Source organism: Pelophylax lessonae (genome assembly GCF_965119305.1).
Source record: "Pelophylax lessonae genome assembly, chromosome: 6".
In the NCBI taxonomy this organism is placed as follows: Eukaryota; Metazoa; Chordata; class Amphibia; order Anura; family Ranidae; genus Pelophylax; species Pelophylax lessonae.
The window spans coordinates 103349310-103375177 of NC_138773.1; the positions used below are offsets into that span (position 1 = coordinate 103349310).

The 25868-nt window shown below is 42.4% G+C and overlaps 1 protein-coding gene across 3 annotated transcripts in view; it reads right to left on the reverse strand.

The window, feature by feature from the left end:
* Positions 1-25868, reverse strand: part of TRRAP (transformation/transcription domain associated protein) — a 300061-nt gene that overhangs the window by 87085 nt on the left and 187108 nt on the right. For all 3 annotated transcript variants that reach the window (XM_082261087.1, XM_082261086.1, XM_082261085.1), the window contains 3 exons: positions 23280-23415; positions 14921-15112; positions 6022-6217 (listed from right to left, as the gene is read on the reverse strand). In XM_082261087.1, the coding sequence (XP_082117213.1) occupies positions 6022-6217; positions 14921-15112; positions 23280-23415 (524 nt within the window). The remainder of the gene's footprint in view (positions 1-6021; positions 6218-14920; positions 15113-23279; positions 23416-25868) is intronic.

Genomic DNA, 25868 nt, shown 5'->3' on the forward strand with positions numbered 1-25868 from the left:
CCATTCATTGAGTTTTGATACATCAAAGTAGAAGTGTAGACAAAACTGTATTCGCAAATTAGATTCACTGTCTAGTATAAGACCCGGTTCACACTACTCCGACTTGGGACGCGACTTGTGCGACCTCATGTTGCTTGTCATTACAAATTCAATGTAAATGAATGAGAGCCGTCTTAATATGCACTACTGAAGTCGCACCGACTTCAGAAAAAGGTTCCTGTACTACTTCAAGGCGATCTCTATCCGACTTGTGCACATAGACTTCAATGGGAGTCGCCTCCAAGTCGGATCCTTATCTATTTTCAAGCGACTGTAATCAGACTTTCCAGGAAGAAGAAAAAGATTACCCAGGCATTCCCCACAGACAAAGTCGCCTATCATTTAAGTCTCTTCAAAAGTCTCTTCAAAGTCGCGCTAAAAAGTCGCTCCTTCATGGGGCGACTTTCTGGTCGCGGTAGTGTGAACCGGCTCTTAAATGCAGTTTGTGTCCTAACCAGGGAGATTTCCTCACTTCTTAGTGAATATAAAGGACATGAAGGCATTTCTCTGTATGGAGACATAGATCACAATAGGCCATAAACGGGTTATAGCCATAAGACAGTAGAAAAAGGAGATTTTATTACGGTCTATATTAGATTCTGATCACTTCCTATCCTGGCAACACAAGAAGTGAGGTTAAATCTGTTCAACAAAGACGAAAATAAAAATAACTTTGGGTTCTAACCCCTTTACAGAGTATACATAACTAAAATATACTTGGTTAGTGTTTCACTTTTAACCAGACAGCTGGGTGTTACTTTGAATTTCATGCAAATTTTTCCATAAAGGAACTGAATAATCATGATCAGCCAGTCATACCAGAAGTTGTGGTGTATGATTCTGAGTGAATGGATGTTTTGTTGAAAATTACCCAGCAAAAGCAGTGTTGGTTTTAGGGGTACTTAAAGTAGTTACCGTTACATAAACCCAATGAAGTGACTGGCCCCAGGTAATACACAAAATCTGCCAACATAAGTTGTACCGGTCTATCTGCAGTTGTCTTCTCTACATCCTTTCAAAGTGCTGAATTTAAAGCTTATCTTGAGAGTTCAGAAAAAAAAGGGGGTGGAGAGCAGAAATAGCCGCACATCCAGGGATTCCAATAGGTTTCAAATACCTTTATTTCCAAAAAGTTGCAAGTGATGACACCAAAGACACCAGCATTTAGTCTCGTAGACGCGTTTCACACATACATCTTGTGCTTAATCATGATTAAGCACAAGATGTATGTGTGAAACGCGTCTACGAGACTTCATGCTGGTGTCTTTGGTGTCATCACTTGCAACTTTTTGGAAATAAAGGTATTTGAAACCTATTGGAATCCCTGGATGTGCGGCTATTTCTTTTCCTACAAGTGTTCCCACGGAGGCGGGCCGGGGCCAGCACTCTATTGGATATCCTATCTCCTGGCAATCACCACACACTATACACCTGGAGCAGTGTCTTTCCTTTCTTCAGTAGGGTGGAGAGCAGAAGTTACACTCTGCAGAGCTCAGTGAGGAGAACTCTAAGATCGGATTGGAGAGTAAAGACACAAACCCTCCACACAAATGGAAAAAAAACTGAAAAAAAACAATGCGCTACCAGTGAAGTAAACGTGAGGGAAAAAAATAAAATGAGTCACTAATTGCAATAATAGGTATAGTATGAAAAGCAGCCAATCTCTGTAGTGTCACCACATACAAATGAATAAATAATTAAAAGATTGGCGCTAAATATAATAATAGATGTGAATATAAGTGCAATAGTTAAATAACACATCCATATGCATCAAATAATAAAAAAATACTTAACACACTTGAAAATGATGATCAACTTCCAATATGTGAAAAGGTGAGTATAAACATTGAAAAAAAACAGGTGACTAAAATGTGAAGCAAAGAAAGTCCATCAAAAAGTCCATATAAAAGTGAATCAAAAAGATAAAAAAAAAAAAAAAAAAACGACGATCCAAACAAAACGTGACTAATAATGTTCAATCGAAAGGTGTCACCAATGTGAAATCCTAACACAGAATATAGCATCCACCAATGGGTGCAATGGCCGCTCACCTTAACCACTTGCCGCCCGCCATATAACAAAATGATGGAGACAAAGTGGTTGCACTTTCCTGACTGGCCGTCAAATGACGTCCAGCAGGATAGGGGCGCGTAGAGTGGCGATTGGTGGTGCGGTGGGTCATTCTGACTAACTGCATCTCCGATCCCGGTAAAGAGCCTATGGCGTAAACTCGTTACCATGTGCCCAGCTGTGTCCAATCAGAGCTGGTCACATAGTAAATAGGAAGTGCTATTGATCAGCTTTCCTCAGCTTGCGCATGATAGGCACGAGTAGAGGAGAGCCGATCGGCGGCTTTCCTGACGGGGGGGGGGGGGGGTCTGTGCTGGTAATCAGAGCATTGATTACCAGTGCAGACCCTTGGAGAGTACCACTAGAGCCACCAGGAATTGCCCACCCATGGCCACCAGAGAAGCCCATCCTTGCCTCAAGGGATGCCAATCAGTGCCAGTGCCCTCATCAGTGCTGCCCATCATTGCCATCTATCAGTGCTGCCCACCAGTGGCCATCATTGCCATCTATCAGTGCCCCTCACCTATGCCCATCAGTGCCCACCTATCAGTGCCACCTATCAGTGCCCAAAGCTGCATATCAGTGCTACCTATTAGTGACACATATCAGTGCTGCTTATCAGTGCCGCCTATCAGGGTCCCATCATTAGTGCCACCCCATCAGTGCCTCCTCATCAGTGCCCGTCAGTGCGGCCTCATCAGTGCAGGAAAAAACATCTACAAAATTTTATAACAAACTTTTCAGTCTTTTTTATATTTGTTTAGCAAAAGAAAAAAAATCAAAATGCCACCAAAAGAAAGCTCTCTCTGTGGGGAAAAAATTACATAAATTTGGTTTAGGTATAGTGTTGCATGACCGCACAATTGTCATTCAAATTGCAACAGCGCTAAAAGCTGAAAATTGGCCTGGGCAGGAAGGGGGTGAAAGTGCCCTGTATTGAAGTGGTTAATAATGAATTCATAAAGCATTTAGCATATATATTTCTCATCCATGAGGCTCATTCGATGGTAGTATATATCACAGGAGATGGAGATGTGGATGCGTAGTCATACATAATAAATAACGCCTTGGTGGTTGGCTCATGAAAAGAGAAATGGAAGCTCCATAGTGTAAAATGATTTATTGATAAAAGCATTGATCACTTATATAGAGGTTCACAAATAAAGATGTGGATGGCAAGACTCGGACCGAGGGGTCCCAGCACTAAGCGGCGTGAAAATCACCGAACTTCTAGTCTCGGCCGTAGGAGCTGTTGGGATTCCACATTGGTGACACCCTTCAATTGGACATTATTATTCATGTTTTGTTGGATCATCATTTATGGTTTTTTTTTAATCTTTTTGATTCACTTTTATATGGACCCTTTCTTTACATTTTAGTCACCTTTTTTTTTTCAATGTTTATATTCACCTTTTTACATATTGGAAGATGATCATCATTTTCAAGTGTTATGTATTTTTTATTATTTGATGCATATGGATGTGTTATTTAACTACTGCACTTATATTCACATCTATTATTATATTTAGCACCAATCTATACTTTTTTTTTTATTATACACCCTCCACACAGCTCACAGGAACAAAGCTGAGGCTGTCAATCAGCTGGAGGTACCCTGTCACCATTTTTCTCTTGGTGTCAGGAAAACCTGTCAGAAGTGACTCATGGTGATAGCAGAGGAACAAAGTAGTAGATAAAAGTGACACTTAGTGCTCCTAATTGAGACAAGTACACATTATAGAGGGATACGCTTTGTTTATATTTCATGTCTGAGGTTTACAACCACTTTAAGATAAGCTGGTATACACCAGGGGGTAAAAAATACCAGCTATAATTGGGGTACAGTATTTCATGGAAGTTTGAAACACTGGTATTGAGAGTTTATCACACATATAAGCCCTGATATTTGCTAATGTGACCTATGGAGGAGGGTAATTCCATAGACGCTGCAATAATATGATGGAAAACATCTAACTTTTCAACAGTCATCCTTTCCACAGAAAAGGAAACAAAAAACCCTCCCCACAGATGTGCCACTTCCGCATATTAGCAAAGAAAGACCTGAAGTTAATTCTGGGAACATGAACAAGTACAAACAGGTCTTTGCTGCCCATAATTCGCTGGTCTGCCAGTGTGTGGCCAGGTGGACCCTGCAAGCCTAATTCTTTTTGCAAGGAATGCAACCTATTTTAGCAGTTCTGATGAGGGTATTAACAGATGTGTTTATAAGGATGCAAGGATTTATAATTCACTACACCAAATTATGTTCAAGTTTACTGTGCTATAGCAGGGTATCTTTTCAAGTCTATGTTCCAAAAAAACTCAATCTTAAGTGTTTGAAACAGTTTAATTGGACATATTATTGTGATTAGATTGAATGCTGAGGACAATTTATATTGTTCAGGACACAACCCTACCCATGTGCAACTACTATGCAGGCTAGATTGAATGCCGAGGACGTTTTGTATTGTTTAGGATACAACCCTACCCATGTGTGGCTATTATGCCAATTAGATTGAATGCTGAGGATGTTTTGTATTGTTCAGGGTACAACCCAACCCATGTGTGGCTATTATGCCAATTACATTGAATGCTGAGGATGTTTTGTATTGTTCAGGGTACAACCCTATCCAGATGTGGCTATTATGCCAATTAGATTGAATGCTGAGGATGTTATGTATTGTTCAGGGTACAACCCTACCCATGTGTGGCTATTATGCCAATTAGATTGAATGCTGAGGATGTTTTGTATTGTTCAGGGTACAACCCAACCCATGTGTGGCTATTATGCCAATTAGATTGAATGCTGAGGATGTTTTGTATTGTTCAGGGTACAACCCTACCCATGTGTGGCTATTATGCCAATTAGATTGAATGATGAGGATGTTTTGTATTGTTCAGGGTACAACCCTACCCATGTGTGGCTATTATGCCAATTAAATTGAATGCTGAGGATTTTTTGTATTGTTCAGGGTACAACCCCACCCAGGTGTGGCTATTATGCCAATTAGATTGAATGCTGAGGATGTTTTGTATTTTTCAGGGTACAACCCCACCCAGGTGTGGCTATTATGCCAATTAGATTGAATGCTGAGGATGTTTTGTATTGTTCAGGCTACGACCCTACCCATGTGTGGCTATTATGCCAATTAGATTGAATGCTGAGGGTGTTAAGTATTGTTCAGGGTACAACCCTACCCATGTGTGGCTATTATGCCAATTAGATTGAATGCTAAGGATGTTTTGTATTGTCAGGGCACAACCCTACCCATGTGTGGCTATTATGCCAACTAGATTGAATGCTGAGGATGTTTTGTATGGTCAGGGTACAACCCTACCCAGGTGCAACTTTCCCTAGCTAGTATAAATGGATTCAAGTGCCTGCCATTTTTGCTTTGCTGCTTTTGCCAAAGAAAAGCCATCTCTATTGAGATGGAAAGTTTAGTACACAATAAAGCATTTATGCATTTCAATCAAATGTGTCATCTAAAAATCTTTAGAGGACTACTAAAAACTTCTACAAAATGCTACTGAACAAAGTATTGACTCCTTGAAAGACTTCCTATCCTTAATTCCATTCCCACTGAGAAAACCATACGACCATCACAGAATTGACGTGACATCATTGCATCTTGAAATGGCTAAAACACTCATTCAGAGGTATGCGGCATGTCAGGCACAGTTTTAAACTCAGTTGTCTCATTAAGTTCAGAAAATATTTAGTAAAGGCTGGCACACAAGATCCAGAAGCTTTTGAGCAGCTGCTAAACAACTCCAGGCAGAGTTTTTGTCTGGAAGAAATTAGCATATTCACGCCAGCTTTTTAATGAAAAAAGAATCTATCACCTCTTCATGCTTCCTACAATACAAATTGTCAAACTCTGCATGTCTTTGCTCCTGTGCTATACCCACCTTGGTAATGGTGCTGCCTCCACATGAAGATACTACTCCAATGGGACAAGTCATCCGAAACGATTGGCAGTCTGTTCCGCCAGGTTTTCACCACGGTTTTCATGTCATGGAGACTATTGTTCCTCCCCAGGTTAGTCGGCTGTAGGCCTGCATTAATCTGGGCAGCTTCTTGAAGCTCAATGATCTGCTGAGCTGCCTGAAAGTAACAGATGGAGATGGTGAAATGGCAAAGCTTGCTTTTTAGAGTAAACCTTGTCCCGATTATAACCAATGATTATGGCTTATTCTATGAGGCAGCAAGCTTTTTTTTTTTTTTTTTTTTTTTTTTTTTTTTTTAAATCTGGAAGCAATTTAGAATGGGAGAACAAATACTTTAAAAGAACAGTCAATAGGCAATTTAGACATGAGACCAATAAGGTCTAAGGTCCCCATTGAGACCACTATTCTAATTAGGAGGAGGCCTCATTGAGATTGCTCATTTAATTGTATCATAAACATTAGTTTGCATGTTCTTACATGGCTTTCCTCCAGGAACTTTTTTTCCACAATCCAAAGTAACTACCTATTATGGGCTCACAACAGTGGCACTGCTGAGCTGAAATCCAAAACCAGTGTTTGCAGTAGAGCTGCACGATTAATCGTTAAAAAAAATTGCGATCTCGATTCGACCCCCCCCCCCCCCCCCCACGATCTTAAAACGGCATGTCCTTGATTCTTACAGAGCTGCTTTCTGCTCACTCACAGCTGTCAAAAAAAAAAAAAAAAAAAGAGCCTCTTGCAAACATCTAGCAACATTGTTAAGGCTGCTAGATCACTATAAACACAATGTTTTACAATGTATCTTTTCATACTTTTAGACCCCGTTCACACTGGGGCGACCTGTCAGGCGATGTGGGTTGCCTGCCATAGAGCAGCATAGGACCCGTTCTAATAGGAGCGACACAAGTCGCTCCGACTTAGAAAAAGGGTCCTGAGCTTCTTTGGGGCGACCTGGAGCGACCTGCATTGACTTCAATGATATGAAGTCCGTGCCGGCCCCTCCGAGGTCGCGGTGCGAGCAGCGCACCGCGACCTGTGAGGTCGCCCCGGCAAGTTGGGTCGCCCCAGTGTGAACGGGGTCTTAGATCAAAGGAATGAACTCCTGTCTGTAATTGAGGGCAGTTTAACGTCTTAAAGAGGAAGTAAACCCTCCTCAAAATAATGATAAAAAAAAAACCCTGTAAAACAAAGGCATGCATACTAGCTCATTATGAAATACTTATCTTAGAACAAAGCCCCCGCAGTTCCGCCCGCTCAGCGACAGGACGGCTGACATGTTCGGCCGTCCTGCTTCCTGGTTCGCGTCCTCCGGCCATCTGATTGGCCAGAGGTGCGATTACATCACTCCCTCGCATGCGCGCGGCAGCCGCTGTTCACGGCACAGGGCTCTGAAGGAAAAGCATGGGTGGCCGTTCCTTCAAAGCGCATGCGCCAATGACATTATTGGCTGCATTAAAAGTAAATATCTCCTAAACTCTGCAAGTTTAGGAGATATTTACAGTACCTATAAGTAAGCCTTATTAAAGGCTTACCTATAGGTACAAGTTCAAAGAGAGGGTTTACAATCTCATTAAAGACTAAGCCTATTTCTGACATTTACAAGTTAAAATCCATATGTTTTGCTAGAAAATTACTTGGAACCCCCCAAACATTATATATTATATATATATAATTATTATATATAATTTTTTTTTTTTTTAAGCAAAAGACCCTAGAGAATAAAATGGCAATCATTGCAATATTTTATATCACACTGTATTTGCACAGAAGTCGTTCAGTTTAATTTTTTTTTTTTGGGGGGGGGGGGGGGGGACTTTAATGATTAAAAAAAAAAAAAAAAAAAAACTAAACCGTAAAGCTAGCCTAATTTTTTTTTCTTGTATAATGTAAAAGATGATGTTACGCCAAGAATCATGATCTTTAGTCAAAGCAAAGAAAATTGTGATTCTCATTTTATCCAGAACAGTGCAGCTCTAGTTTGCAACCTTGCCTTTACGACTACAGAGTTCTGCCTATCCCCCGCCTTACTGGACTTCTCACCCAGCTTCCAGGGAGAATGCTTGCATGCTGTGCACAGGGAAAGGAATCTTGGGAAAAATTTGTTTTACGGGAGTGCCTGTCAATTGGAACTGAGCCCAGAGCAGCTAGCCATGTACAAATTTGACAAGCCTAATGAAGACGTTACTGGAATTATTAAAAAAATAAATTCTCGCCACAGCGGAAATGTAAAAAAAAATAAAATAAATATGGATGCAGGGACATGTTCTAGAGAAGGTGAAGGAGGTTGGGGTGTACAGTTGTTAACACCTGGACAGGGTGCCACTTAGAGCCTCACCCCAGGATATTATGTCTGAAGGAAGAGTCATTTTAGGTGTTCTTAGAGGGGACACTAAAATTTAACAGTTTAAACCAAAAATGTATTCTGCAACGAAAAGGAGGAAGATGATATTTGGGTAACGTTCCATTAACACGTGTATTAAAGAAGCTTCCTCTTTGGCTGGGGTGCAGCTAAGACACGAAAGAAAGATAACAATTGTATTTGCTGCTAATCAACTAAATAAGATAAATGCCTGAAAACCCAGCTCACATTTACAAAGTCAAATCTCCTGAAACAAAATAAATTAAGCAAAGTAATAATTTTTACAATTATCGCCGTATCAGCGCTCTCAATACCTTAACCTCCTTTCTTCCACCATTCATCATGTAAATTTAATTTTCTCGCAGGTATTTAATCACACACTATCTGATATTAAAAAAAGTAATTACTGCAGCTGCAAACTCACAGTTCACTTTGTACTTTTGTCATTCATTGTCTTTAATCCTTGTGTTGAGATGTGAGTAATGCAGCAAGTGTAGGTAAAGGTATATAAAGATAAGCGAATATAATACATGTAATCAATACAGCCATACAGCAGATATTGACTATTAAAAAAAAAAAAAAAAGAAAAGGCCTATATTTGTGGAGTCGTGGTCAGGATTTGAAACCAGTCCTGGACTTCACAGCTATCTGTGCCCCCTGAGAGTATTTCCACCTGCGTTTGAAAGACTTCTGCGCAAATACATGGTTACATAAAAGATTGCAATGATTGCCATTTTATTCTCTAGGCTAGGGTCTCTGCTAAAATATATAATGTTTGGGGGTTCCAAGTAATTTTCTAGCAAAAAATACTGATTTTAACTTGTAAGCAACAAGTGTCAGAAAAAGGCTTAGTCTTTAAGAGGTTAAACTGCCCTCACTTACAGACATTAGTTCATTCCTTTGATCTAAAAGAACGAAATTATACATTGTAAAAAAATTGGATTTTTGTAAAATCTTACCGTAAAATCCTTTTCTCTTAAGCTCATTGACAGACGCAGTCCTCTTGATTAATATCAATTGGGTTATACTGCCCTCTACAGGAGTAGGACACTAGGCAGAAAAAAACATTCTGGCCACACCCTGGGGGCAGTCCCAGGGGGTACATCTTCTCTCTCCCTGCTACAGGATGTTAGTTATGTCACAAAGCAGTGTCAGAGAATTTAACCCAACCCAACTCAAAAATAGAGGGGCGGGTACTGCGTCTGTCAATGAGCTTAAGAGAAAAGGATTTTACGGTAAGTTCTTACAAAAATCCTATTTTCTCTGTCGCTCATTGACAGACGCAGTCCTCTTGATTAATATCAATTGGGATGTCCCAAAGCAGTGCCACAAATGAGGGGTGGGATAACAGAAATCAAAATCCAATCTAGAAGGCCCAACCAGTGCCAACCAGAAGTTTTAAAGGCTCATCAGACAAACGGATGAGACTCAACTGAAAACCCAACAGAAAAAAAACCCTCGAGGTAGACCACCGGTCTTCCTCAAACAGCGGCCTGCAGAACCTTGCGGCCAAAAGAGGCATCTGCCGATGCCATCACATCAACTTTATAGAATTTTGCAAAGGTATGTACCGACGACCATGTAGCCGCCTTGCAAACCTGAAGCACTGACGCCTGATGGCGAAAGGCCCAGGAAGCACTAAGCGCCCGAGTGGAGTGCGCCTTAACAGGGAACGGAGGCTCCCGACCCTTAATAGAATAAGCCTGTACCACCGTCTGTCTGATCCATCTGGAGATAGTCGCGGCAGATGCAGGCAACCCCTTTTTAGGGCCATCCAGGATCACAAAAAGTGAATCCGTCTTACGAAACGAGTCCGTAGTATTCAAGTATACCCTGATCGCCCGAACCACATCCAAGGAATGCAACGCAAATTCCCGAGGATGAGTGGGCTTAGGACACAGGGAAGGCAATACAATGTCCTCATTCAAATGAAACTCTGAAACCACCTTAGGAAGGAAGGATGGATTCGGACGAAGAACCACCTTATCCCTATGAACCACTAGATATGGGGAACGACAGGATAATGCGGCCAGTTCTGACACCCTGCGTGCAGAAGTGATAGCCACCAAGAAGGCCACCTTCTGGGATAAAGTAAGCAAGGGAATCTCCCTGATATTTTCAAAGGGAGGTTTTTGAAGAACCGACAACACCAAATTAAGATCCCAGGGCGGCAAGGGCACGCGCACCGGCGGAGCCAGGTGCCGCACCCCCTGGATGAAACTCCGCACCAAGGAATGAGTAGCCAGAGGCCTCTGAAAGAAGATTGCTAACGCTGAAACCTGACCCTTGATAGTGCTCAAGGACAGTTTCTACTCAACCCCCTTTTGCAGAAAAGCCAATATTCGGGCCACCGAGTATGAACGTGGAGGGAACCCAAGGGATTCACACCACGCGATATAAGACTTCCATGTGCGATGATAGACTTTTCTGGAAGTCGTTTTCCTTGCTTTAATTAGAGTAGGAATAACTGAAGCTGACAACCCTTTGTCCTTCAGCACCTGGGTCTCAATAGCCAGGCCGTTAAAGCCATCGATCGTAAAGCAGGATGAAAGATCGGTCCATGAGACAGCAGATCCTCCCTGAGAGGAAGTCGCCAAGGAAGGTCGGCGTACCAGGCCCGACGAGGCCAGTCCGGAGCTACCAGGATGACTGGAATTCCCTCCACCTCTATCGTGCAAAGAAGTTTCGGCAGCAACTTGAGAGGAGGGAAGGCATACAGTAGCTGATACTGCCCTAACGGGGCGACCAGCGCGTCTGCGGCGTCTGCTAGAGGATCGCGGGAGCGAGCTACAAACCTCCGCACCTTCCTGTTGAGCCGAGATGCCAACAGATCCACATCCGGGGTGCCCCAACGAAGGCACCGTTGGTGGAATACCTCTGGATGAAGAGACCATTCCCCTTGATCCAGAATCTGACGGCTTGAGATAATCTGCCTGCCAATACTCCACCCCCGGAATGAATACCGCGGAGAGAGCTGGAACAAAACGTTCCGCCCAACGAAGAATGCTGGCCACTTCTATGGCCGCCAGAACACTTTTGGTGCCCCCTTGGTGATTGACGTAAGCCACGGCCGTGGCATTGTCCGACTGGATCCGAACCGGGCTGCCCTGGAGCTGCTCGGTCCAATGAATCAGACAAAGTCTGATAGCTCTCAGTTCCAATACATTTATCGGTAACCTGGATTCTTCCAGGGACCAAAGCCCCTGAGCAGATAATCTCCCGAGAATTCCTCCTCATCCGGATAGACTGGCATCCGTGGTGACAATCGTCCAGTATATCGGAAGATGATTTTCCCTGGCTGAGCATCGGAGACCGAAGCCACCAGACCGCTCGCTCAGTCGGATCCGATTGTCCAGGGAATCGGAATTCCAGTTCCATTTGAGAAGAATCTCCTTTTGAAGGATTCGGGTATGGGACTGGGCAAATGGTACTGCCTCGAAGGAAGCCACCATCAGACCCAGGACCCTCATGCAAGTCCGAAGGGAAGGCCAGTTGACGGACAGTAACAACTGAATCGTTGACTGAATCTTCTGGAGTTTCTCCGCAGGGAGAAACACCTTTGCCAGGGATGTGTCTAAAATTAGATCCAGATATTCCAGCCTCCTGGTGGGAACCAGAGATGACTTCTGCAGGTTCACCAGCCACCCGAACTCTTGCAAAGAGATCATAGTGATCTCCAAGTTTAGCAACAGAGCCTGCGGAGACTCCGCACGGAGAAGAAGATCGTCTAGGTAACCTGAGAGTACCAAAAAGGAATTTCAGTATCAGCTACCTCTGCCGGTGTAACCTCAAGTCTTAAGGTTTCCCGGACAGACACAATTAGTGCATCCACCAATGCTTCTTCTAGTGCTATGGCGGAGGCAGAAACGTCCTCCTCACTATCTGAGGAGACGGTACCCGAGACACAAGCCCCCGAAGAGGGACCTGCAGCCGCAGCGACAGGCTCAGAATCTGTATCTGATATGTCAGATGAAATAGGTGTAGGCGGGGGTCGTTTCTTCGCCCCCCGTCCCTGACAGGCCACCTCCACCCGGGATACAGAAGACTCCAGGAGCGCTGGTAATGCATCTATAGTGAGTGGAGAGTTGGAAGGTCCCGTGGTCACCTCGAGGGGATCAGGTGGGGATACATGTGTCGCAGGGTCCATGGCAAAGCCAGGCACCTGTCAGCAAACAAATGACAAAATTTGAAATTAAAGAAAAAAAACTTTTTCTCTTTAAAGTAATCCCTCAGCGCAATGGCGCCCCTCAGTGACCACTTGCTTTGGAGCCCCCACAGCGAGAGAAGAGATACCCCCAAGGCTTACCACCTGATGCACAGAAGTTCCTACCGGACTACTCTCAGCGCTGTCTTTACAGGACAGGAAGTCTTGTGGATTGATCTAGCCGGGTAAAGGAAGCGGCCCCGCCCACTCCGGCACTCCCACCGCTGCTCCACGAGGCTGAGTGTATCCAAGATGGCCGCCGCCATAGCGGGGACATCTAGGCTACGCCAAAATGGCGGCCCTGCGTGGCCCACCAACAAATGGCGCTCCGCGTGTTTGCAGCCTCTGCCGGTGTCAGTGCGATGCCCGCGGCCCCATACCTGACCGCTTCCATGCTACAGCCGACCGATCGACTCAAAAGGATGGTGTTCCGGGCTGCAACCGACCGATCAACGGTAGGTGTCTGACAATGTTCTTAGTGGGAATGCCTGCGGCGCCATTTCCATCCCTGACAACCCCAGTTTTATGGCTTTGAAAGGATGGTGTTCCGTGCGCTGCAACCGACCGATCACACGGTAGGTGTCCGACAACCTGCCTGATTGTTTTACTGGCCATCCTCCCTGACCAACCTTAGCGATTTAAGCGGTAAGTGTTTGACAATCTGAATGACCGTTCACTAGTAATGCCCGCGGCATCATACTCCATCCTTTACCCCTTAGCCATGGATATAGTACGTCTCTAACCAAGCCTGGAGCTCAGTGACCAATTGTATATCTTTACAGGACAAGCCTTACTTGCCAACCCCTAATAGGTAGGGAAGATAGGAGGAGTATGTTACAGGATAGAAGGGGAACCCGGGATTATGAGGGTCCGATTATCCCACGGAGGGGGCCCGCGTCCACCCGACAGAGGGAGAGGGGGGGAACCTTCTACTCACCATACCGGAACAGGCGGGCACCAACTCCTGACAGAACCCCTCTCCACCGCAGTGGGGGGCTGTCGGCCAACCCGGACGCCACTACTCCAATTTCAGATTTGGTCGTAGGCGACCTGACGAGACGTTTAACTTGCAGGGCCAGTCCCTGTCCAGTGGGACTATGTCGCGGCCGACCCAGCGCGGAGCTAGAGTCTGCACGCGTTCGTAAGCCGGCTGGGGTGATCACTGGATCTCAGCATCCCGCTCGCCCAGCTCCAGCATAATTGCTTGAATGTGTCGCGGCCGACCCAGCGCGGAGCTGGAGCCTGCACTCGCTTGTAGGCCGGCTGGGGTGATCACTGGACCTCACATCCAGCCCATCGCCCAGCTCCAGCATAATTGCTTGAACGTGTCGCGGCTGACCCAGCGCGGAGCTGGAGCCTGCACGCGCTTGTAGGCCGGCTGGGGTGACCACTGGACCTCAACATCCAGCCCGTCGCCCAGATCCGGCATAATTGCTTGAAGATCTCACAGGAACAACTGGAGAAAAAAGCTAACTAAAAAAGATTTATCTAAAAAATCTTGCCAGGACCAAAGATCCCAGCAAGGAACTTAGGTCCTTACTCCTGACTAGACAGAAAAAAACTAACATCCTGTAGCAGGGAGAGAGAAGATGTACCCCCTGGGACTGCCCCCAGGGTGTGGCCAGAACGTTTTTTTCTGCCTAGTGTCCTACTCCTGTAGAGGGCAGTATAACCCAATTGATATTAATCAAGAGGACTGCGTCTGTCAATGAGCGACAGAGAAAAATGTGTTTATAGGTATCTCGCCACCCTAACAATGTTGATATATATATATATATATATATATATATATATATATATATATATATATATATATATACACACACACAAACATACATATATATATATATACACACACACATTTTTTTTTTTTTTTTTTTTTTGACAGCTGTGCCGTTTTAAGATCGTGAGAGGTGGTGAATCAAGATCATGATTTTTTTTTTTTTTTAACAATTAATCGTGCAGCTCTAGTTGCAAAGCAAAAACTGAAGTATTGCCTTAATGGAGAGGGGTTATGCCTAGAAGAGGACTTCCTGACTTTTGTTGTCAGTGCCCAATCAGCTGATGCTGGCAGCATAACCTATAGTAATGGATATGAAGATTTTCAGTGTCCTGTGATGTACCATAAAGGAAACGGTAAAACTGCCTGTTAGTTAAGGTTTACTGATCATTCCTTTAGGAATGGAAAATTTGAAAATTGCTTTTCACCTAACCTAACAAACCAAGCGCTAGATCTGCTTGGCAGCAAATTTTAGACTGTCTCCACCCCAGTATAAAACGTCCAAGCATTATCCTACCTGTAATAATGGCGTATGGACATGAGAAACAACGTATGGAAGTCTTCTCCATTCCCGGATGGCCAGGCTGCTTGCCATTTCAACCAGTCGCTCAATGTAATTCAGTTGCTGCTCCTCTGGGTGGCAAATTGCCAGGTAACCACGGTACATATTCACTTTCCATGCCATTTCCTTTGGACAACTCAGTTCCACCTAAGGATAAAGTACATGCATAAACATATGGGTATATGTATATATACACTAAACATACCTATAGCCTTTTTTTTTGCGCCCGGGAGCCACAGGTGTTGCGTGCAGCTGTCTGTACAAATGAATTACAAGATACAGCTGTACACAGACTTGTTTCTAGCAAGAGAGAAAATTGCATATCCTGCTGCTCTATCTGAAAATGCTGGGTGTCTGGCTTTCACGCTGGTTTTCTGGCTTCAGTATTATTAGGTTAGTGACTGAACATCCATCTGCAGAGTGGGCAACAGCAAACAAAATGCTAACAGGCCCATGAAAAAAAACAGAACTGGGGAAAGCTGCAGCTCAAAGAGCCACCTGAAGGACCTTACATGCAAAGCTGGCATTACAAGAAACTACAAAAAGCATCTGAGAAACGTGAAGAGACGCAGACTTTTAAAGTGTGTCTTTTTTTGTTTGCCAGTGTCCAACCTCCTTCAGGTGGAGGTATAATCCAACAGTAATGGACTTCCTGTGTCCCTTAATGGATGAGAAAATAAAAATGTTTTGTATAGTCATTGTTTCACTTTAAAAATGGTGTTGCACAGTGTAGCGGGTACCCAGAGCAGCAATCGGATTTTATTTTACAGATGTTAAGACACAAAATAAAAACAGGTTGCTATAGGTTCCTGCATTGTGCACTACCCAATTCTTCAGACCCAACACTAAACCCCCTATATTTGTAAATCTCCTCATCTATCTAGGCGAATCTATGGCTTCAACAAGGAAAGATTGAGTTGTATAAAATATTAACGCCTGATTCCCTCTCTCAAGGTTTACTCAGAAATGGGTAAACACAGAAAGCACTTCTGTGTTTTCTGCAATCTATTTCAAGATTCCATGACATTGCTAAGGATCAAATGAAAGAGAAGCAATGACAACACAAACACCAGGTTACACAGAATAAATGTTTAAAATGTCTATCCTGCTTGCCAGACAACAGGAGCGGCTTGCGGTAAAGAACGCCCGTCGCTCTCCTCCCTGTGGGGAAAAGAATGACGTCCTATGGCAGCCCAAGTACACCGCGCAACACAAGCAAAGTCAAACGGCGACAGCAGAGCATTTAATCAGGAAAAACAAAAGAACTGATGTCTTTGTAATTCACTTTATGAAGGAAATAAAGAATGGGAAATTAGAGGCTGAAAATTGGAATAAAACATTTTATTTGTTCAAATGGGCAGGAAAGGTTCTGATGTCAACCTATCACAGTACTAATGGGATTAATTAAAGGGCTACTGTAACCAAATCTCAAAAAGGGATTGCTCTTCCCTTTAGGTAACCGTACCTAAACAATATTAATGGGATTCATGAATATGAGTATTAATGAAACCTCCTATATCCTAACATTTAATTTGTTTTATACATACACCATAAAGTTCTATATGTAAAGTTAGGACTGGGCTGATCATTGATACAGTAGGTGTGTTCCTATAGGTGGCAGAGGCAAACTGGGTGGATTTTCTCTGTATTGTTCTCATGCAACATTTTTATTTCAGATCATCAGTAGAAATGAAGCCATCTCAAAATCTAATTTAAGCTTATATATAGTTTTAATATTGTAAGTCAAGTTGAAACCAGCAAACAAGAAAAAGATCTGTGTAAAAAGAGGCGACCTAAGCAGAAGGATGCTGATACGGGTTGTATGTCTGCAGGCTCCACTGGCAGAGACCTGCTTCTATTTAAAAGTCTGTTCAAATTGACTTTGTTTCACACACACAAATACACTATATTACCAAAAGTAATTTGCCTGCCTTTACATGCACATGAACTTTAATGGCATCCCAGTCTTAGTCCGTAGGGTTCAATATTGAGTTGGCCCAACCTGTGCAGTTATAACAGCTTCAACTCTTCAGGGAAGGCTGTCCACAAGGTTTAGGAGTGTGTCTATGGGAATGTTTGACCATCCTTAAAGAATTGCATTTGTGAGGTTAGGCACTGAGGTGGATGAGAAGGTTTGGCTCGCAGTCTCCGCTCTAATGCATGCCAAAAGTGTTCTATTGGAATGAGGTCATGATTGTGCAGGCCAATCAAGTTCTTCCACCCCACAATCGATCATCTATGTCTTTATGGACCTTTCTTTGTGCACTGGTGTGCAGTCATGTTGGAACAGGAAGGAGCCATACCCAAACTGTTCCCACAAAGATGGGAGCATAAAAGTGTCCAAAATGTCTTGGTGTGCTAACGCCTTAAGAGTTCCCTTCACTGGAGTGTTGCTGGGGAGTTTTACTTTTTGATGATATTCTAATTATTTTTAGATGAACGTGTGTGTGTGTGTGTGTGTATATATATAATATATATATATATATATATATATATATATATATATATATATATATATATATTTTTTTTTTTTTTTTTATTATTATACAGGATGCACCAACAGTTATCAGACTTTGTAAGATAAATGATACAACAAATAGAAAATGTTTGATAATTTGCAACTATATATATATATATATATATATATATATATATATATATATATATATATATATACACACATACATACATACACACACACACACACACTAAATACAGCTTCAAATGTTCCCTGACATTCCAAAACATCCCAAATTTTCCTTAAAGGAGGACGTGAATTGCAGAAGCGCATTTCTCCCCATGTAGTCCATTAGGACATGCCTCATTACAGAAACGATCTTTCACTACAGGGCTGTGCCTGCAGACACTGGTGGCTGTCACCTCTGCTCAACTTGAGAGCCATCACTGGCACAATCTGTCAGATGTGATCAATTCTCTTTTCATCTTCAGAATTAAGCACCAAATTTAAAAAGCATCTACTTGTCCTCCTAACCAGGAAATAATGTAACCTACACAACGTGTTCATTATTCCCAAAGACATTTACAGCTAGTTCCTAAAGTTTCTATCAGTACAGTTGAAGCTGGAATTGTTACAGTACAATATGCCACTATACTGATTTTACAGTACAATATGACACTATACGGATATCCAATATACCCAGCTTAATTTTAAAAGTGTGTGTGTATATATATATATATTTTACATATATACAGACACACTTACATAGACACGCACATACATACACACTAAAAGTTTGCACACAAATGTTTAGTATGCCGCTTTCAGCCAGCAATCCACTATAGGTTCTGTTTCACATTTTCCTGCCTCTACTTACCGGTATCGTCTTTGCTTCACATATATCAATAGCTTTCTCTGTTTTATATGAAATTTCAATTTGAGGGAAAAACAAAAAAAAGGAGTGTGTGCAAGTGACCAGCCTCTGCTATGCGCTCTACTTCAAAATCTCACAACACTCTGTAAATCCTGTGCCATGGTGGTAAAACAAAGATTTTATAAGAATAGCAAGTAAATTAAAAAAATCAACTAGTGTAAAATTAAATTCACCCTTGAAAGCTCAAGTTTATTCTGCTTATGTGTTATAGCCCCCCCCCCCCCCCCCACCTCATCAACATGCTAAGACCCTTTGATTTCAATTACATAACTTATTTTAGGCCCGCTGACATCATATTAATTTCTTTGTGCTTCTCTACTCAATGTAGGTAGATCATGGCTGGTGGAAGGGACCAGTACAAAGCTTCCTTAAAACAAGAAGCTGTGGCATTACCCGCAGTGGTGTATTTAGGTTTTGTGCTGCCCTAGGCCTGACTAAACTTGGGCACCCCCTAATTTAAATATGACCCACCCCTTCCTGTAAAGGCCACACCCCTTCATGTTTATGACCCGCCCTGTTATCTGTAAACCACAGACTACAACCAGTTTTTCAGTTCCCATCGGTGCAGCCCCATCAGTTTCCATAAGTTCAGCCTCATCAGTGCAGCCTCATCAGTGCAGCCTCATTACTGGCCATCGGTGCAGCATATCAGTGCGGCCTCATCAGTGGCCATCAGTACAGCCCCGTCAGTGGCCATTAGTGCAGCCTATCAGTGCATTATATCTGTGCTGCCTTATCAGTGGCCATCAACGCAGCCTCATCAGCGGCAGTCATTGCAGCCTCATCAGTGGTCATCAGTGCAGCCCATTAGTGCAGAATATCAATGCAGCCCCATCAGTGAAGCTTATCAGTGCCCACTTTTTTGCTGCCCCCCTGCAAAGTGCCGCCCTAGGCCTGGGCCTTGTTGGTCTAGGCCAAGATACAGCACTGATTACCCGCGTGTGATTCCACTGAATGAAAGGGGTGGGCCAGGACAGTAAGGCTTTGGAGGCAAGTTCTAGATTATGCTTGATGTCCTCCATCCAGGAAATGTGCTGGGCTCTATATCATTTGCTGTAGCCTATAATGCCCACTGTGAGAAGCCTAAAATGTGCAATGAAATCAGATAAAGCACAAAAAGATCTTGTATAGCTGTACAAGAGGGAGGGTTTCTCCTACAGAGCAGAAAAGATGTCTGCCCTATTTCTTGCATGTTTTAGCAACTTGCAAACTTAAAATAACCTGTGTTTCGGGTATAGACAATCCAGAATTAAACATATTCTTAGCAAGCAGTTAATAAGAGCCTCACTGCAGGCACTGTGGAGCAATTTATCCACAAAGTTCACAGCAGAAGCACTGAAGTACTGTAGTTCAAGTTCTGCTCCTCTAACTAGAGCTTCTGTTCTGTGCTTAAATTCGAAGGCATTTTTTTTCTCCTTCTGGTATGAAATTGTCTTAAGTATTACTATAATTCTGTGCAATGGTAAATATGTTTTTGAATATGTAATGTTCCACGTGTTTTGTGTTTATTTTGTTTCATATATAACTAAAAAAAAATTATAAAGATTGTTAAATTTTAAAAAAAATTCTAAGGCTGATAAGCTGCTGAATCAATGCTGAAAAGAGAAGGGTGAGCTGAGCTGCCGAGAGAGCAATTTGGATGACTTCAGTGCTTTTGGATTTTAAGAATGAATTACTTCCTATTCCATGCAGTTACAGATGTCAGAAAGGTCTTGCTTTAAAGCCGATTTCCTGCTTAAAGATATAAAAAGATTTGAATATTCATAGCCTGGCCAAAAGTTCACTTGAAAGCCTTTTCCTTTTTTTTTTTGTAATATCATGAGTCTCCCAAACCTTCTACTGTAGAAGATAAAAAGAAAGATGTAAAGTTCACAGCAGAAGCGCTGAAGTAATTGAAGTTGTTCTCTCAGGAGTTTAGTCAATCCTGTTCCCCTAACCAGAGCTCCTGTTCTGTGCCTAAATTAAATTATAAGGCTGAGAAGCTGCTGAACTACTGCTGGAAGGAGCAGGGTGAGCTGAGCTGCTGAGAGAGCAATTTGGATGACTTCAGTGCTTCTGAGAATGAATTGCTCCCTATTCCCTGCAGCTACAGATGTCAGCGAGGTCTTGCTTTGAAGGCAATTTACTGCTTAAGAAATAAAAAAATAACTGAAATAAACAGAGACAGATATTGAGGTCTCTTCATACAGCAACAGCACCAGGTGGGTGAACGAACCAGCCAATGGCCATCAAAAACCACAATATACACTTTGGGAGGAATAATCCTTTATATGTTGTAGCTCACCAATTTTACACAAGAAAAAGAGAAGCTAGATAATGTAAAAAATTACTGTATTTATGTAAACTCAAATCTCAGTTTATCTAGATATGAAGCTTGCGAACGCACCTCAATTTTCTTAACTGCTCTCTTTCTCTAGCCACCCTGCTGTTGCTGGGAACAATGTTGGCCTTCTATATGATGAACACTACCAATAAAACTTTGCTGTTTCCTACAAAAAGGGACCCTGAATATGCTTTGGGATTATACAGAAAGATATAATCTAGCAAGTCATATTTATCAGGATCTGAATGATGTAAAACACAAGAATAACACGGTTTGACCTTTTTAGATTGAGCTGCACACAGCACGTGTTAGGTGTTAAGAACAATGATTGAATTTTTCATGTGACGTTTTTCTAAAACTGGTAGACACTACTAGATATTAAATAAAGCTAAATATAAAATGCACTACTGCTTAGGTAAGTGCAAATGAATGTTACCCCTCCAGGCCAGTTCATGATTTCCTGCAAATAGCCCTTGAGTGCAATCCAGCTTATCATTAGGGCATATTTAGATTTTTAAACACCAGGCACTCCAAAAACCAAGACAATTCCTTTATTTCATAATAACAGGTTACAGCAAGTGGGTAGAATTTGTAACTAGTTTCATGCATACCAACACTTTAGAAGACTTATTATATTGCAGTTAAAAGAAGAACAAAAGATAAAAAAAAAAAAAGACTAAGCGCAGTGCCCCTTGCCCTAGCAGCAAAAGAAAATCTTAACTGCACTGTTCTGTCTTCAGTAGTAAGAATTTTCCTATTATGGGTTCACACTTTACTCCTTGAGGTGCGTGCTGGATAAGGTCAATTGTGCTTGCTTGCTTTTGGCACCTGAGGTTCTAAATGTCAAGGAAAATGGCACAACATATTAATGTCAGCACTGTCCACTGGAAGTGACTTGATGATGCACCCCCAGAGAGCACACTCATAATACTCGGGGCTCATAGGAAGTGGATTTATTGACGCTGGCTGTCATTTAGCCAGGAAAAAGGGAAAAAAGACTGTACAGGATAGCAGAGCTGTGAGATTGCAAGGGAAAGTGCCGTGGAGAGGGTGACATTTGCATTAGGGGCTGCTTTTTTATTTAAATAACAAAAGAGCTTTTTTTTTATCATAATTTTAAATATTTTAACACTTTTTTTACCTTTATGCATTCCTTGCAATAAGGTAAAAAAACATTTTCTATTCCTCTGTCCTCCCCCTTTCCCTGTGTGAAGGGGAAGAGAGGGGAGAAAAGATCCAGTGCTGTGCATGGCTGCATCTCTTCTCCCCTATCTTCCTCTTCACACAGCGAGTCGAACCATTGGCTACTGCTGCTATCAATCTAATGCTCTAATACCGGCTTCTTAAACACACAGCTTGGCACAAACACACACTGTGTGCCCCCATAGCAAATGGCTTGCTATAGGGGCGCACGAAGAAGAGGAGGAGCCAAGATCGCCAGCAGGGAAACCAAGAAGAGGAGGATCAGGGCCGCTCCTGCACAATACCATTGCACAGAGCAGATGAGTATGACATGTTTGTTAAAAAATAAAAATCTAAAAAGTGTTACTAAACCCACAACATTAAAATCTGTCTATATATGCGGTAAAGCATGCTGGTTATACTCACTGTGGAACCTAAGGGGTTATCCTGTGCATTGTGTAAAAAGGCCATTTGATCCTGTCTTCTCTGATCCTCCCCTTCTATCACAGTTTCCAATCCATCTCCTGATAGTACAGAGTCCTGGCGGCACCGTGCACATGCCTAGTTTGGTGTTATTGCTAGAGATTTTTTTTTTTTTTTTGGGAGGATGGATGTGACCGGCACAGGGCCAATCAGCAATGTACAGACAGAGGGTCAGGAGTTATGCAGCCTCATAGGACCATCAGAGGAGAATGAAAACTTCTCCTACAAGCTTTAACCAGTGCTTGCCTGGTCACTAATAGAAGTCACAAGACTGCTATATACTGCTGATGAGAAAAGGTATTTAGCAGTTTATATTTACTAAAATAGTTGCACTTCCATGTTCTGTGACAGCAGGGTCATGGGTTTAGTAACACTTTAAGCTGGAATTGACCCTAAAAAACACAAATGTTATTTCCACTTATCAGAGGCACATTGAAAAATATCCACTTAAAAGGACTTTTAAAACAATGAATGACTCCCCAGTTCAAAGCTAAAGTGTGCACAGCACCACTGACGGTAATGTGCTTAATTTTTTATGGACTTTTTCTTGCAGTAAAACACATGGGAAAATATGAAAAGGCTATAAAGAATATTTTACTAATTTATTTGTATCATTTGTAAATAAACCAATTTAGGGGAAAAAAAAACACAGATAAAAACCATAGAAATCATGTTCCTTGATGAAAAAAAGGTTAGCAATCCCGCTTTCAGAGCAAATATGACAGTATTAATTCTAAAAAAAAAAAAACATTTATTTGCAATATGCTTTAGTTGCCAGAAAATGCAGCTGTGTTCTAAATCAAACATATTCCCTAAAGAGCCATTTATTGCCTCAGTGAAATGAGCTGTAATGCTGACTTTGTACAAACATTGTAAGTAAGGAGGAGGGAAAGTATTATGAAAATAACTCGTAGAAATAAAAGAGGGGTCTGACCTGTACAAGGGCTTCTTTCATGGCAGTCCAATTAGACACTCGCCAAGAACACTCCAACACAAGGTAGGGATTGATGTGGCCTTTTGATTGTCCGTAGTCTGTCAAGGCCTCCCACTGGTTCAGCTCTTTAGAGGATCTAGGAAAACGGCATGCAATTGGAACGGATGCTTCCATGTGAACACAACAAGAAAATCACCCACAGTGTAATTACAATACCGTATATACATTGCTACATCGCTGAAAACTGAGGAATATATTTTTCCATGTGCCTTTCTTAAAATAATGGTTTGCGTAGTTCTACAGCCACCAATCACAACCAAATCTACACTGAAATTGTACAGTTCAGAATGAAAGTTTTAACATAAATTTATATGTTCCAAAAGCAAAGAAACAGAGCCTTTTTTATATATATATATAGATATATATATATATATATATATATATATATATATATAGATATAGATATAGATATATATATATATCTCTCACTATGGTAAAAAATAAATATTTATTATAATAATTTGTTTTAAATCCAATTTGTGAAATCTTGTGTAGCACTACTCCCATGGGAGCTGCTGGTTACAGAATTCCCCTGGGTTACCCATAGCAACAACTTGACAATATAGCATATTCTCGGTGCTTGGCTCAGTCAGAAAACAGTCCAGGGGTTTGGGTTTTTTGTTGTTTTATTGGAGAACTGGGATGGGAGAAGGGATGAGTGGGATACTCCAACTGAATAAACTATGCACAATTGCTGGGACTTCTGAATAAAACTGGATGCGGCAAGGCCCCTGCTTCACCTTGCCACTATAGTAAAGTAGAATGAAGCGAACTGTACTGTACTGTGAAGCACTCGTCATGGTCCTACTTGGCATCCCCTTTTTATTCCTACTCTTCAGGGTTCTACACGGCACCCCCTTTACCCTTACACCCTGTGCGAGTTGACCCTTTGATCCTCTGACTTCACTGGAGTGGTCCCCCTTCCTGGGCAGACCTTTGGCAAGTCCCCTGGTACTCACGGACACTGTTTTTTCCAGAAGACTCTGCCAGCAGCTCCACTCTCAGCTCCACTGGATCCTCTGCAGCTCAGCTGCACACCTGGTTCACTAGGCCAACTGCCTAAGACCACTTTCCTCATGCAACAGGAGGAGAGACAAGCTGTCAACCTCCTCCTGGGACCCTGCTTCCCGCCAAAGACGCCCCAATGACACATGCCCCCTCACCCTTTATGAGCAATCCCAGGATGCACTGCAAGATGGCCCTCCCACTGGGACTCTCACAAAAGCCAATGTGTCACTGGCTAGGTTTCCTCCACTGTCCAACAGGCTCCCCTATTGGATGCAGTGAGGACACTCCCTTAGACCCAGTGAATCACACCTGGAAACATGCAACAGGCAACCTAATAGATCAGGCTCCCCTGATAAGCAGAAGGAGCATAAAATGCTTTGAACCTAGCACCTAACTAGGAGGGTGCTACAATTGCATAAGATTATTAAGTTGTTTTCAACCCATCCAGGAAGTGGAGCTTTAGGCTTATTTTTACATGTTTTATCTGCGTTCTTAAAGTGCACAGGAATTAAAGTCGGTATGGGAGGGTTCTGTGCACCACTCCAAGCAAAGCAAGCCAAAAGTCAGGCAAGCCTAGGCTATGCAGTCTCTTCAGCTGCTCTATAGTGCTCAATAAATTCTTTGTCCTTTATTAAAGTGGTTGTAATGTCACATCTATTACATTCTTTTATCCTCTCAGTTTTAGGAAAATAATAAATACTGTGTGTTTTTTTTTTTTTTTTTAATTCTAAAGCTAAATACCTTCTTTGCCCAGTTCTGCTGTGTGGTCACATCTCCTCTCTCTGCTTTCCTTCTCAATCAAAGGAGTTCAGTGGGAAGGGCAGAGATTCCCCTCTGATTAATGCAAGCATGCAGAGGGAGGACATGTGACCACACAGCAGCCCTGAGCAAAAAAAGTATTTAGCTTTATATATTGTATATATATAAAAAAAAATGCACGCACTGTACTTCATATGTTCCTAAAACTGGAAGGATAAAAGTATATAATAAATGTTACATTACCAAAGGGGAGGAGCAGCTGCAGCAGAATACTCATTCAAGGCAGGAGGGGAGGGGAGGAGAGGGGAGGGGCAGGGAGGAGATCAGCTTCACAGTTCACACACAGACTGTTTACTATGTAAATAACAGAGTGATAGAGCGAGCAATATGCAGAGACACTGAATACACACAGCAGGATGACCGAGGCACATAATCGCTGTCACAAACAGGGGATCGGGGGGGTGCTACAACAGTAGCATGTTACATATTACACCCTGAATATGGCTTTACCATGTAACATGTTATGAAAGGTGAACTTATCCTTCCAATCCCTGTCCTGAAGGAGCCTACAAAGTAATTCCACTACCACAGTTCTAAAAACAAACGGGGTGATGCTGGATTGAGAGGAAACCCACACACGGAGAGAATATACTATAGGATGATGGAACACCTATTGCTATTAGGCTATTGTAAGAATGGCATTAATTTGCACTAGTTGGGACTTAAATAACGGTTTACAGGATGGCTGCAGGTAATGAACCA